Source organism: Habropoda laboriosa, unplaced genomic scaffold (genome assembly GCF_001263275.1).
Source record: "Habropoda laboriosa isolate 0110345459 unplaced genomic scaffold, ASM126327v1 scaffold257, whole genome shotgun sequence".
NCBI classification, from domain to species: Eukaryota; Metazoa; Arthropoda; class Insecta; order Hymenoptera; family Apidae; genus Habropoda; species Habropoda laboriosa.
Window position 1 is genome coordinate 337185 of NW_017100369.1, and position 16082 is coordinate 353266.

The 16082-nt window shown below is 41.5% G+C and overlaps 1 protein-coding gene across 1 annotated transcript in view; it reads right to left on the reverse strand.

The window, feature by feature from the left end:
* The window catches only part of LOC108574790 (protein TANC2), a 45799-nt gene extending 30399 nt beyond the window's left edge, over positions 1-15400 (reverse strand). The window contains exon 1 of the mRNA XM_017937429.1: positions 15304-15400. Within this exon, the coding sequence (XP_017792918.1) occupies positions 15304-15400 (97 nt within the window). The remainder of the gene's footprint in view (positions 1-15303) is intronic.
* Between the last annotated feature and the right edge of the window lie 682 nt (positions 15401-16082).

Genomic DNA, 16082 nt, shown 5'->3' on the forward strand with positions numbered 1-16082 from the left:
GAGAGGAAAAAAAATGGTCCAGCAGCCGGAGAGGGAGGTACGACAAATTAACTACGCATGATCCTGCGACGAGATAGCCGGGTGTGTATCGGTATATACCGGAGTATATAGCCGATCGTGTGTACTGGAAGGCAAGGGGGCAACCGGTGTGTTGTACCGTGCAAGTCGGTCCTTATACGGGTCTCAACACGAGGTTCCGAGCTCTCCCTCGAGCAAAAAGGAACCCTCTCCTGCCATCAGCGTTGCATTTCTCAAAGCATGATTTCGGTGGCCTGTCGAATACACATAGTACCGTAAATCCAGGGTTCAACAACTCTAATTGAATATTCACGCCGTCATAGCTGAATAGCCGACGCTGAAACGTAGAGTTAGAGGCAGGGAGAAAACCGTGGATAATTCCAGGGGATATTCGACTCTCTAAACAAGGGGATTGATTGTAGAAGGAAAGTGGAAGGTTACCGACGTAACGATGACCCATATAATTCCAGAGGCTATCCTCCTCGTTACACTCCGCTCGATTCTATTGGAAAAGAGGCTGATTGGAGGTGTCTCGCGACCATTAATCACCTACGAACCGTCACAATAGCTACTTGCGAGTCTCAGATAGGCCTCATCAGCTCGTTTGAGTTTTCAGTTACTTGAAATTGTTGTACCATCAGGTTTCCTGGTCAAAGATCAATTTTATGCCGGCGGTATAATGTCAGAGAGATGATCAACTGATTATCGGAAGTATTCTTCAAGGTTCTCCTTAAGATACGATAGAAAGTTTGGATAACTACTGGGAAAACCGGGTAAAGTGCTTATTTTCGTTCGTTTCGCGTGTTTTGTGGATGCGGGATTAAGGTGGCTTACAAAGTATGTTTAATTCAGGTATTCACTGGACGCTTTTAAGTTAATCCTTCGCAGGCAAACATATTTTTTCACACTCGGTAACCATTTCTGGGTTCTTTATGTTCAGGTCTAACTTTTTCACTGTTCTAGGCTTTCGAAAAATCTGAAATAATTCTGGGACATCACACAATTGTTCCACAACTTTCTTCAAAAAAGATACAAATTTTTTTCGAAGAAATACAAAAGTGAAATTTCGCTTATATCTCACTCGAAAAAAGTGCTCTTCGAGATCTCACATCGAAAAAGGCATCATCGCTACCGAGCTTTTTCCCAACAATCGCAAACAGAGAGAAGAAGTGAAGAAGAGAAAAGGGAGACGAGACGAGAGCGGTCTCAGTCGATTAACTATGTTCGAACGACCATCCATTCGTTAGGCCGCGATAAAGTATCGAGCGACGTCGATCCCAGGGGCTGGATCTGTGCAAAAATCGCGAGACCTCGGAACGGCAGGGTGCACCGAGGACTCGGAGCTGCCTCGGTTCGTCGTTAAAGAACGACGCGTTCGTTTAATTACCGATGCTCGTTTCAGCGTGGGTTCCCCGGCTCCATTGCACCGCCACGGGCCTGATCCCGGTCCGCCCACCCGCATCCGCCACACTGGCCTACGTGGAAAGGTGCAATACACACACCTGTGTGCAGACGCGTGCACACGTCCACCAGTCGGCGTCGCTCTTTGCTCTCGCGCTTTTTCCATCAGCCACTCGACTTTTGCCGCTAACAGGACACTCGATATTATATTCCGTGCAAGCAGGAAATTCTAATGGAACTTTTCTACACTGTAATTTCGCGTATTTATGAAGCAATTGATTTTTCCAACATTTTTGCGGGCTTAGCGATATGTAGCCTGATTTAGAGTGTTGGGTCGGCGTAAGTGAAACGTCGAGTATTTAAGGGTTTAGTATGTGTGTATTTAATAGAAAAAATTTTGTGATACTATTTTTTGCACTACTATATTGGCGTCATTTTTTTTGTGAGTTTAAACTTGGAAAAGTGGCGAAGATAAATTTTAACGGTGGTCTGCAGGATTCAAGACTGGTAACTTTTCATTTACAATACCATTTTTTGGAACACCATATAAGCGTAATTTTTCTGTGAGTTTAATCTTAGAAAAATTATGGAAAATTTTTGCAAATAGAAATGTTGCATTTGGAGAAGTTAGTTTGCAAAATGTTTTGGTAGTTAGTTTGCAAAAATGGACACTGGTGATTTTTCATTCGAAAATGTGTGAAAAGGACTTAAGAAAAATTATTGGAAACAATCCACAGCAGAGAATATGAAATTTCCCGAAATTTCTTAACAAATAAATTACTCCAAATCTAAAACACTGTAAAAACAGCATTCGAAGAATTTCTAAATTCGAGGATCGACGATATTTTTACAAATTTCCAATATCGAAAGTGTACATAAAATCATACGAAAATTATTTTTCGAACAAAGAAAATATGTTTAAAATTTCATGTGCAACCTAATGGAATAATGAATTTCCGAGGAAAATTGCAAGGTGTTAAGATGAAACTTTTCAACTCGAAATTTTTGACCGAGTGTTTAATGACGCCAGAAATGGTGTGAAAAGGTTCATGCTACCGTTAACAAGGCACGATCACATGTCGAACGCGAAAGTGTCAAAAGTATTTATAGCAACGGCTAGCGTGATGTCGAACAGCATGCCGAAGGGCCGATGAGAGGAAATTATTCGCGTTACTTCAAGCTCTACCGACGCATTAGGCACAATTGGGTGCGTGGGCAATGTTAAACGTTAAATCGTTCGTCACGATAGGAGACGATGCGACGAGATTGCTTGCCCACGTACGAATTTCCTGCGGCACCGATGCAGAGTGCTTTATTCGGGTCTAGGTACTAAAAGCTCGGTTTATTGCAATTAAATGGTGGTGGAAATCGTGTCTCTATCAACACCGTATACATTGGTTATAGGTGTATGTATATCATCGGGTGTAAATCAATCGGAATAAACTTTAAAGTAGGGGAATTTTTTGTTTGGCGATGTACACGTCACACAAAGAGTGAATAAGATGTGTAGTGTTCGTAATCCAATCAGTAGGGAACGCGAGAATTATTGAAAAAGAAGTTAAAGAATTTAAGATATTAAAAAATTAAAGAAGTTAAGAAATTTGGGAAATTAAGAAATTAAAGAGGTTAAGAAATTCGAGAAATTGAGAACCAAAGAATGACAAAATTGCAAGAATCGTTAAAAAAGAAATTGAGGAATTTAAGAAATTGAAGAAATTAAGAAATTTGGGAAATTAAGAAATTAAAGAGGTTAAGAAATTTGAGAAATTAAGAAATTTGGGAAATTCAGAATTAAAGAATGACAAAATTGCAAGAATCGTTAAAAAAGAAATTGAGGAATTTAAGAAATTGAAGAAATTAAGAAATTTGGGAAATTAAGAAATTAAAGAGGTTAAGAAATTTGAGAAATTAAGAAATTTGGGAAATTCAGAATTAAAGAATGACAAAACTGCAAGAATCGTTAAAAAAGAAATTGAGGAATTTAAGAAATTGAAGAAATTAAGAAATTAAAGAGGTTAAGAAATTAAAGAAATTCAGAACCAAAGAACAACAAAACTGCAAGAATCGTTAAAAAAGAAATTAAAGAATTTAAGAAACGAAGAGTCGAAGAACGATAAAATTGCAAGAATCGTTAAAAAAGAACCTCACAGTCCGTTCAATACGAAGCATAAAACGCGAATAAATCACAGCTACCAAGTGTCACATGGTAAAACAATGAAAAAAGCAACAGGTTTAATCATCGTGCATTGCGGAGCTCGCATAAATCTCGGTAACAACGAAATGAATAGGTAGGTTAAATCGGGCCGCCAGTTTTACGAGTTGCTAATAAACGTCTTAGGGTATACCACCGTGTACAGAGATTTCTCTTGGCTCGGTACGAGCATCCTCCTTCTTTTTTTCTCTTCATCCTCGCGGAGCTGTTAATAAACGTGAAAGTCGAACACCGCGTCTCGAGAACCGGTGAACCGTTTTCAGAGCCGCGTATCTTTATTCCAGAATGTGTCCCTCCCTGTGTTCACTGAACAGAGAGAAGAGAAGAGAAGACAAAAGCGTGGATTCCGCGACGAGAAGAATTCCGGTTGCTCGAGAAATAAAGGGAAAAAGAAAGAAAAAAAAAAAGAGAAGAAAAGGAGAGAAAAATTCGGCGAAAGAATTCACCGAAACGGAGTCGATTTAGTTCACAGTCGAGGGGGTTAATGACGGGAAAAGGGGAGCGAAAAAATGCGGCTTGGCCACGTCATTCGACAGGTAGTTGCCCTGGGAACGATCGTAGACGCGAAGGAATCTTTCTATGGGCTCTCTTTCTTAAATTCATCGAATCGGTTCCACGAGCTTAAGGTCAGCGGACCGCTGCAACGGAGATTCATTTCGGAAGATAGGGTCGCTGGAGAGAAGGATAAAGTGAGACAGAGAGAGAAAGGGAAAAGAACCGGTCGTAAATTTCTGTAAATTCGTGCCTCGGTGTATTATCTCTGTTCTCGGTAACGCCACCGAGAAAATGGAGTCATACAGTTTCACGAGGTCGGGTCTTGATTTTAATTTTTATTATGCAGATCTTTCGGTTGATGGAGGTATATAAGAGTTATATATAGAATGTGTACTAGCACCGCTTTCGCAATTCTTCTTTAAATAGGGAATTACGAAACGTTCTCAGGATGTGAGATCAAAAGATACACACGTCGCTGAGGGACAGAGACACGAGGATCATTGAAGATTCCCTCGTTTTCGAGGAAACTTTCGTTCAATTTTCAGTCAATTTTTAGTACAATATTGTACTATTTAACCGATAAGAAGATTGCAAGAGTTTCGAAATCTCGATCCCTCAAATCAACGATAAAAGATCCCCAAAAGCGTTTGCAAATTTGAAATCACCCAAAAATTTCGACTAATTAAAAAAAAAAATAGCTCGGAAAACTAAATTGTAAAAAATACATCCAAAAAGTAAAATCGACCCAAAGTATGAAATACCTGTAAAAATGAAGTGGATCGATATAAATTTCCAAGTTACATCCATCTTCACGTCAGACGAATTGCTCTTCGAATTTAGACGAGCAAGTTTCGACTCCTCGCTCGTCTTCATTTCCTCTCCGCAATAATCATTCACGTTCACGCCTCCTCTCAGCCGTAACGCAAATTTATCCTCGCTCTCTAAACTGGCCGCGTGTTTCCACTTGCAAATGGCGACCTTTCGAGGAATATAAAAGGCGTGAAAACCCAGTCGAAAATACGAGCCTCGTGTATCGGCGACGTTGGTACGTGTGCCGCATTAATATACCCCTGACTCGTCGGCCAAGATACTAATTACGATTGCCAAACGTGCTGGGCAAGCCACGAGGCTAAGTCGTTACACGCTCGCCCTCGCGTCCGCGCGCGCGCGAGCAAGCGCGCGTGTTTCAGGAAGAAATAACACCTCATCGTTCTTAACGTCAGCCCGCGAACGGATACGCCGGGTCGTTGAATTATACTCGGTGCGTGCAAGAGGATTCTCGTTCGAACGATCCAACTCTCTGTTGCACTATAGGGAAGAGAGAGGGGAAAAAAGGAGTCGCGTCGTTCGAGAACATGTTCAGTCGACGCGCCAAATTTATTTAGACCCTCGCGGGCTGCGATCGTTAAACGCTCCTCCGCGTCCACGATCGATAAAAGTATCCTCCGGTATCGCGAGGAGGCCTCCTCTTCTTTACGATCCGGAATCCAACAGGCGATAATTGGTAGGTATGTATACGTATGTTTCAGAGAGGAATCGTGACGAATTTTTATATTCCACGTGAATCGTGGAATTTTTTCGTTCGAGAAGGAGTTGATGAGGAGGATAGAGAAGTGATGAGGAGTGATGAAGAGTGATAGAGTAGAGTGAGTAATTTTGGTGAATGGTTATCAGTTAGAAATTGAGCGTGCTTCTTTTGGAGCACTCTGTGTTTTTTCTCATTCTTGGAATTTTCTTTTATTTTTCCCCTATTCTTTCTTTATTTTGCAAAGTATATATGCAAATTCTCCATGTAAGTGTTAACATTTCTTTTGAAGCGCCCTGTATTATTCAGGAAATGTATTTTCCCCCTATTCTTGGAATCTCCTTTTTTTTTTTGCAAACAAGAGAAAATGTATGCCTGTGCAAATTTTTTCAAATAATTTCTTCTCTGTTGCAAAGATACGCGTTGAAAATATAAGTGTTAACGTTTCTTTTGAAGCACTCTGTATTATTCAGGAAATATATTCTTTCCTGTTCTTGGAATCTTCTTTTTTTTTGCAAAGATACGTGTGCAAATTCTCCATATAAGTAAGCCACCCTGTATTATTCAAAAAATAATATTCATTCCTATCCCTGGAATCTCCTTTTCACTTTGCAAACAAAAGAAAACATATACCTGTGCAAATTCTCCAAAATAAGTGTTCCGAAATAATTATCAAATATATCTTCTCCTATCCTTTGCATCTTCTCTTCTTTCGCAAAGACACATGCACAAATTCTCCATATAATTGTTAATATTCTCAACCACCCTTTGCTATTCAGAAATTATTCATTCAGAAACATCTCTCTCGCTCATCTACAAGAGACGAAAGCTAACCTGAAACAACAAATAGACATACTTCCTAAAATCAACTAATATTCCTTAAAAAAAAGCGGTACCGAGAGGAAGATTTTTGAATATCCAAAGAATCTTCGCGAACAAACTTTCGTTGGTGAGCACACCGTGGCTACCTGTACGAACACGCGCGTACAGCCTGCTATCGCGAGACCTCGTGAAATACATACCGTCGAATCGGCAGACCAATAACGCGGATACCTAGTCCGCCCACGTGGCACAAGAGGAGGAGAACACGTATTCGTGAACCGAAAGAGCGTGAGCGTAATTTCGCACGTCCGTGTACTGTACATACACAATACGTATACGTGTATACAGTGTGGTCCACGGTTTGAAACGTCGAGAAGATGGCGGCGAAGAGGGGAGGGAAACGAAGAAGGAAACGAGACACCGGTTTTCCAGCGGGTTGCATTCATGAGGCCGAATGAACGAACGGCCGTGCACACGCGAACACGAATTAAGCTTGTCCCCGAGCGTAAGCATGCGACTACACGGGGCCGCCGGTGTCCGTTCGCGATTTACACTGAATGGCCACGGTCACGTGGGTGTGATCGCGTAAACGTCGATACAGGCTGGTAGATCGGGAAAAATTAACGCGGCAGAAGCGTCGAGGAACGATCATTCCTTCCGTCATTAATCACGGTAACTTTGTAAGGGAAGTTCGTTAACCCTTTGCAAATGCTTCAACCCTTTCAGATATCATTGCTATCGCCATAAAGAGTCTTCTAACATTTACTACGATTTTTTCTTTTATTTTTAATATTATCTTTAAGATGGAAGACAGAGTAGAAGAAAGAAGAAAATTGGGGAGATTTAACCCTATTGCTGTCGTCGTTCACCCATCGCCATTTTTTTTTAAAATAACTTCTGAAATTGTCAAGTTTGCGTTCCCTTAATATCAGATGAAAAGTTTATTGTCCAAGTTCATATGACATGCTGGTATATTGCTTTGGGTCTTTTTTGACCCGAAGACGTTAATATACAGTTGAACAGAAGAGCGCACCGAGGTTAAAGGGAAATTTAAATTGAACAATGTTGCGTTATAGCGTACGCAAATACTTGAAAGCCTGTCGAGGCTGTTGGAACTGGTAAGCCTATCTATCTGTTTCACGGGTCCTGGTGAACGCGACTTTCACGGCTGCTCGACGCGTCTCATTTGCAACACAATGCACAAGGAAGTACGCGCTCGCTTTTCAATGGTCCCGGCTCTGACGTGCGTTTGGAGAATCAAAGGATCGATGTGCTATCTCTGTTTGACTTGTTTTTCAGGGGACCACCGGTTGGAGAGACAGAAATGTGGAGGGAACTTCCTTCCTGTCTGGAAGTCGGTGATAACATGTGCCTAATTAACAGATCGTATCTCTGTAATTATTTGGTAAATTTATCCTAAAAAATTCACGCAACAAGAAAATATATGTACAAATAACTATGCAAAGTTTGAAACTGCCACCTTGAACGATTCTTATTTTACAAAATCCTAAAGACACCCTACTTTTCACCCTTTAACAAAATAGCAAAGATAAGAGCCACCGAAACATGTGCATAATTAACAGATCATATCTCTGTAATTATTCAATCAATTTACCTAAAAAAATTCATGTAACACGATAAGACATGTACAAATAAATATGCAAAGTTTCACACAGTCAGCTTGAACGCTTCCTATTTTACAAAATCCTAAAAACACCCTACTTTTCACCTCTCAAGATAGAACGCTTAAAATAAAAAATGTTACTACGGACAATTACAAGTAAAATCGTGGAATAAACGATCCCCCTATGTATCCACGGCAATTACACGATCAGGTGATACAGATTCGAAGCGTGTCTACGCCTACTCCCTCGATCGGAGACAGATTGACTCCACTACGTCCCTTGCGTAACGTACACGCACGTCAGCCTTCCATTACCAACTTAACGACCATGATTCCGTATTAATTACACCGTGAGGTGTCGTCGTAAAGTGCCCGGAAAGGACCACCGAAAGTGTGCAATGCTCGTATACGAGGTGCTCGAAAAGCACCGGACAAATCTCGAAGGAAGGTAAGCTCGCTGCCCGGTTGCTCGCGGCCAGAATGCACACTCGTACGGTGTGCAAACGTGAAACGTACGCGAAACGGCTCGCGGATACGCGTGCGCTCGCCCACGCTCGCTCCTACACGCCGTCTCTCCTTCCACGCGGCGACACTCGGCCGTGCCTCGGTTCATTCAGTCGTTCGAATCCTTCTTTCATTCAAGGCTCGATACACTTCGATCGCGGCGCATGCACGAGCCGCACCGTTCGTAGACTGCCACGCGTATATGCACGTGTAATACCAGGCTTGCACAAGTTTCCAACGAAACGTAGGTATTGCATGTACGTGAACTTAGGGTTTCGAAGGTTTGCTAATGTGGAGATGGACACTGTGTGTACTTTTAATCACACGCTTTTTTCTTTGTATTTTTGTGAATTGATTTGGGAGATATTTGGAAACTCTATTTGTGTGATTTGGAATTTTGCTTTCGTTTTAATTTGACACCCCTTGTGTGTAATTTTGGTCACATGTTTGCCTTTGTATTCTTGTGAATTAATTTTGATCAATTTTGCAATATTACTTTGTGGATTTGGAATATAAGTCTATTCGTGATTTGGAATTTGGTTTCGTTTTAATTTGACACCCCTTGTGTGTAATTTAGGTCAGATGATTATCTTTGTATTCATGTGAATTAATTTGGATTAATTTGGAATGTCTATCTTTTTGGATTTGGAATGTAAGTCTATTCGTGATTTGGAATTTGGCTTCGTTTTAATTTGACACCCCTTGTGTGTAATTTAGGTCACATGTTTGCCTTTGTATTCTTGTGAATTAATTTTGATCAATTTTGCAATATTACTTTCTGGATTTGGAATGTAAGTCTATTCGTGATTTGGAATTTGGTTTCGTTTTAATTTGACACCCCTTGTCTGTAATTTAGGTCAGATGATTATCTTTGTATTCATGTGAATTAATTTGGATTAATTTGGAATCTCTATCTTTTTGGATTTGGAATGTAAGTCTATTCGTGATTTGGAAATTGGTTTCGTTTTAATTTGACACCCCTTGTGTGTAATTTTGGTCACATGTTTGCCTTTGTATTCTTGTGAATTAATTTTGATCAATTTTGCAATATTACTTTCTGGATTTGGAATGTTGGTTTCGTTTTGAGGGACGGTTTGCTGTTCCCTCCTTTCTTATTTATTTCCAATGTATGATCTTTATTGTATAGGTGATAAAATAACGGTGCAAAGTTGAGCCTTAACTAGAATTACTATTACGTCTAATTTGTATTTTGTACGAAAATAACACAAGAAGAAAGAAAAAAGAAGAATATGGAAGAAAGATTTGAGGACAGAGACGAAGAGGATTTAATTGTCTCAAGTATAGAGAGTACCTCGTGCAATCTGAATTGCTAGAAGAGAATTGCACTTCACTTTTCCATCGATTATTTAATTTGACTTACGACAAACGAGAAACAAAGCTAACTTCGTGCTTCGTCAAATACAAAAATGAGATCCAAGCAAAAAACGATCGCTAAAACATTCGAAGCACGAAATATCTCTCAGGCAGCACACGAATAATGGTCGCACCGTAATATCATCTTACCAATAACCAATATCAAGCTCCCTGCGCACTCGAAATATCTTTTTATCAAACCACACACGATATACGCAATTCAATCGAACGAGAAATAACAATAACACAATACACGCGTATTGCGGTCACGCAAGGGGTGTCTCGAAAGTATCGCCTTACTCCGACCAATTCCCACGACTCCTCGTCCCCCTCGTATCACTCCCCCCTCGGCATAAATTAACCTGCATAATTACTCGACGATTAAAAATCTCCCGAAGCGTGGTAATTAATAAACCGTCCGAGTGAACGTGAAACCTCCGAGGTATTCCATAATTCCCTAGTCTCTCGGTTGCTCCAATTTCACGACGATTTCTTCCACGATTCGTTTCTCCTCCCGTCGCGTTCTCTCCCCTCCCTCTCCTCTCTCTCTCTCTTACCCCGAAAGGTGAATTAATGACCAGCTTGTACCGACGTAATTGCGCGTTTTTTTCTCCGATAAAATCTGCCGCACGTACGCGCTCGCGGCGCCGTTAAACGGCCAAGCTCTCGCCCGATCCGATCGGTTCGATCGACTCGCTCGCTCGCTCGCGCGCGCGTGTAACACGCGCCTGTGATCGAGAGGGGAAGAAAAAAAAAAATCGGGCCAATCGATTGAACCTATAAAGCATCTATGTGCTGTGTCACGGAGCATGGAGCGGCAAATTGGACGATATATGTATATGTGTATATGTATCGGACCACGACGATCTCTATAACAATAACCGAGGCTCTCTCTCGATTACGCTGTTGCTTACACGTGTAGAGTGCATGTCGGTGTTTTATCGTTCGAGACGCGAGGTGTCGGTGCACAAGACCCCGATAAATGCACACACGACTCGGTTGTGCAACACACGGATCGCCCCGCGGCGAGATTGGTGCAACCTTCTCAGGAGGGTAACACGTAAAGCCAGCGTGAGCCGCGCGGCGCGCGAGAGAGGAAAGAACGGAACGGTGATACCGATTGAACATCGAATTAACCGGACGATTGGTGTGTAATTTTCACGTAATTAACGGCCCCGCGGGCTATCAGTTGCGGAACACTCATCATAGGCCACTTTGCCCGTTTGGTTAATTAAATTTTACAATCCGGCCTCGCGGCATGAAACGTCTGCACCGTGTCATTTCAGGGATATTTCCAAGCGGATGTGTATTCCGGTATTTTCCAATGATACTCTGCGATCGATTTTAGGTTTGTTGGTTATTTTAAGTACAGCGATCGATGTCTAGAGGAAAATCGAGTGTTTTCAAGTTAGGAGGAGACGTACGAACGATTTAACGTTTGTCACTTTTAAGGGGAGTAAAAAAGGAGACGAATTTTAGCATACTGGAAATTGTTTACGATTCGTTCACGGTTACGAGCTGTGCACGAAATATCGTTCGCCTTGAAACAGTGGAAGTTACTTTCACGATTTTCGTCGGTCGAGCCGCGACCTAATTAACAAACAGGAGAAACCTTTTCATCGTACTAACCGTATCAACTTCGTATCAGAATTTTCAACCCTCGGTATCAATCTTGTAGAATAACGAACATGAAAGATTCCACAAGAGTCGAGAACCTTCGTCCTTTATTTCTACAAGAAGAGGAACCAATTTGTCAAACTTCAGAAGTCACTATAGTATCTCGAAAAAAATTCAATCCTCGGTATCAACCTTATAGAAGATTCCACGCGAGTCTAACCTACAGAACTCTATCGTTTACTTCTCCACGAAGAGGAACCAATTTGTCCACCCTGAAAAATCACCGTAATATCTAAAAAAAAATTCAAACCTAGAAAACTCTTCATCCTTTATTTCTACAAGAAGAGGAACCAATTTGTCAACCCTAAAAAAATTACCTTAACGTGTTGAAAAAAATTCAACCTTAAGTATCAATCCTATAGATTCACGAACATAAAAGATTCCACACGAGTCTAACCTACAAACCTCTTCATCCTTTATTTCTACAAGAAGAGGAACCAATTTGTCCACCCTCAAAAATCGTCGTAAAATCTCAAAAAGAAAAAGAAGAAAAGAAAGCTAATCTCCAGCGAGCGATCGACAAATAATCGTCCCCGCGTTGGAAGCTCGATAAACCCAAGGTAGAAGGGAGCAGCGAACCGGCGTCTATTCCCACGAAACAGGAAAAAAGGCGAGGGATCGGCTTGTTACGATCGTTACCCGTGGACGAGGAGGTTGAACATCGGCGAACAACCACTCTTGCTCCTCGATTACCATCTCCTCAGCGTAGGTACACGTGTACCAACAGGCCATTGGTCCTACACTACGCACCAGGCCGCTCCTAGGCGTTTTTTCGCCGAGGGTATCTTACGTGCCCGAGATCATGGATCTCACGAGGGCGCTGAAAAGCGAAGCAACGCGACCAGACCAGACGAGACGCGACGTCCTCGACGTTTTATGCGTCCACGGTTCTGTTGTACGTGGCATGCGTTCACTACGTGTCTAGCATAAGATAACAGCACAGAGATACAGACAGTAGTTTCGTAGATTTTTACGCTCGCGAAATTCTCTGCTTTGGTTGTTCCTTTTTTTTTTTCATTCGCTATTTCTTCTTTTTTCTTCTTGGCCAGTTTCATTGAGTAACTCCTCGCGCTGTTTCACGCCACGCGAGATACGATTTATATACCGCTTACGCAAGCGGATCCACGATGGAGAAGAGAGAGAAAGAGAGAGAGAGAAATGGGGGGATTACGTGGAGTAAGTAAGTAGAACCGTGGGGACACCACGTTCTCGACCACGAGAAACGATAACGAAAGCTGCGCGGTGAGAAGACTGCATTCTGGTGAATCGAAGATCGAAGGCAAGTGGGATGATACGAGTGGGAAAAACAGGAAATGAATTCGAGCTCCGTTATGATTATACCAGCAATCGTGTGGAAGCGTTTATCGGGACGTGTTATCTGCCTCCGGATACACGCAGATTCGGATTATACAAAGAGCAGAGAAATTGTTTTCTGTTACCGAGGGATCATTGTGACAGGAACAGATGTAGAAAGCAAAGAGGCACGAAGTCGAAAATGTGGAGTGATGTATGTACAATATACGATTTATTCGAATATTTCCCATGATTTCGAATACGAACTGTTCATTCGGATAATTAGAATACGAATTCTTTATTTGGACAATTAGAATATTTTGGATAATTTCGAATACGAATTCTTTATTTGGGTAGTTCGAATAACTCGAATAATTTCGAATACGAACGTTTCCTTCGTGCAATTCGAATATCCCAAGTTTCACAGCCCTATTACAATACTTTCTATCCACATATATCATCTTTTTACGAGACAGAAATCTTGCAGGAGGGAAAAAAATTGGAAAGATCGAAGACACGTAGAGAAAGCATATTTGATTCACTATTGAAGTATATACCAAGAGATTTCCTTCTAGTATAGTTACTTTCTCCGAGCGACAGGAAATCGATCGTAAAAGCTCCGACCACTGGCTAAATCACCGAGGGCGATTTATGCTTCCTCTGCTCCATAGGAGGCGGAGGGAAGGTGTTTAAATAGATTTTTCCACTAGACAGTGAACATAGTGATTGGGAAATTAATAAGATCGCCAGACGGCGCCAGTTACAGATAATGGTTATCGAGAGAGTATTGAAACTCGCGTATATATACCCGATCCTCTTCCTTCGGGGTTTTACACCGCTTCTTCTGCCTCCTCCGTTACGCCTCTTATCTGGCGCGACGGACAAATACCGATTATCGAACCCCGCGAGAAAACGAGACATATTCTAGTAACAATAGGCGCCTGTAAATCAAGATACCCCTGGCATCAAACACCTACTCGCGTCAGTTCCGTTGCAAATTTAGCTCTGTGTCATCCGTTTCGTGGCAATCGCGCGATAAATCGCACAAATGAAACTCTTTCCGCGATATACAAACGCGATAACGAGTTAATTACACTTAATTCTAGGAAAGTAGAAAAACTGAGAGATTTTTCAATTTTCTCGATTTCGAAGTTTCGTCATAATTGCAGAAAATCTAAGAGACACGTTATCTGTGTATTTTCTATACCCTAATGAAAGCTAACTGCAATGTTAGCGAAACGTAGGAGCTAAGAAACCCAATTCAAATCCAGGAAACTCGATCGATAATTCGAACGTCGAGAAAATATTCGGTTGTGGAAAAAAGTTGATCCACTTTACATTTAAAAAAACATATTTGTGAAATTTCTCGTCGACGAAAAACGAGGAAAGGTAGTCAATATCGACTGGTCGTATCCTTTTTCGCGTGGCTCGTGTAAGATAAGGGGCGAAGCGATTAAACAATGTCGTTCCAGGTGAGCGTATTATCATTGCCAAAAACGGAGGCTGACGCGGCTGGTTCTCTCTGGTGTATTGCGTACATGCGCCACGCCCCCGCCCATATAACCTACGTGCATTACAAGCGCGAAGTTCGAATTCGGAAGTGGCGTAGGTGCTGAGGTCTGACTCAGAGAGTTGGTCTCTCGAGTCTTCTCGCTCGATTCTGTTCAATCGTATCCGGCTTGACTTGGTCAGGAATATCCGTGTTCGGTGAACGGTGGAATTTTAATAATGAAAAAAATGTGTCGCGTCTACTCTGCAGCTAACTAGAGTAAGTTACCGGCACGCCGAGGAATTTGCCTCACATTTCATACTAGGTAGCTCGTTAGCAAAGGCAAGAAACTCCATAAATAAACGGTGTCGTTAAATCCTTTTGCCTTTTATATCGCACCCCCCCCCCCCATTCAATTTAATATCGCTTAACTTTTTTTCTTTCGCTAGTGCAACTTTTCGTTCGTGTACTACACGTGCACAACTGTCTCGCTCGATAAATCGAATTGTTCATAAACGATAAAGACGATTCAATGTTAGCAATTGATCCGTAGAGCAAGCTGAACCGGAACAAGTAAAAATTCGTCGTAGAACGCTATTAAACGTCGTTAGGGAACATTAAACATTGGATTGAGATAAGGAGGATTCTTTTGTCGGTGTGAATGAGATTCGCCTCATAGGCCACTAACCTTGCCTTGGAGAGAGATACGGAAACTCTAGCGATAAACTTGACGACGTCGTTTACCTTTCGTCGGTAAAAATGTCGAGTAGTTCACTGGCGCGCCTAACTTCCGTCTTATTCAAGTGTAGACGAGAATTTTTCTGACAGCTACGTTTATACGTTTATATAGCTGATTATTTAGAACTCACCATTGTTGTAAACTTCCGCGTTCACTAGTGTTTCCTCGTCGTCTGTATCCGGTCCAAGTGACACTGGAGTGTACACGATCGAGTCCCTGGCTCTCATCCTGACGATTTTTTTTTTTTGAGGATTTATCTTTTCCTTTTACGATGCATTCGCGAATAACCTGAAAAAAAAATCGAAAGGTATTTGTGAAGTAAAATTGAGTATTTGTTACATTACATAGGCGTGTCAGAGGCGTGTTCTAATTAAATTAAAGCTTACTTTCTAAAAGTCTACGAAAAATACGAATAGATAGAGAAGAAGACAGAATAGTTCTAGGAATTTGTACGAGTAAAAGCAAAATAGCGGTACACCGACTTACAGGGTAGAATTCAAAGCTTGTCGAGCGTCTGCAGAACCACGCTATGACTCAGAACGCCGAATATAGTGTTTGCCGGGATTTCTTTAGATTTTTGACGAAAATACATTCTTCCCTGTGTGCACTTTCCTCCCCGTTAATTAAACTCAACGGAGATTGATAAATTCCAGGTTCACACAGAAGCTGTTTTAACACGCGCGCGTTTCTAGCCGCCATGTTGGATAGTTTTATCCCGCGTTTATTAGAACAATTTCCTGCGCGCGCATAGTTACCATAGTTACCGATAGCAAGTAAGTAATACGCAATGAAATTGAAAATGAGCATAACTCGTGTCGATCGTAAACCTACTATCTGTTTGCGTGGAAAGTATAAATAAAGTGACAAGAACTCGTTAATACCGTTACTCGATGTAATATCGCTGCGTGT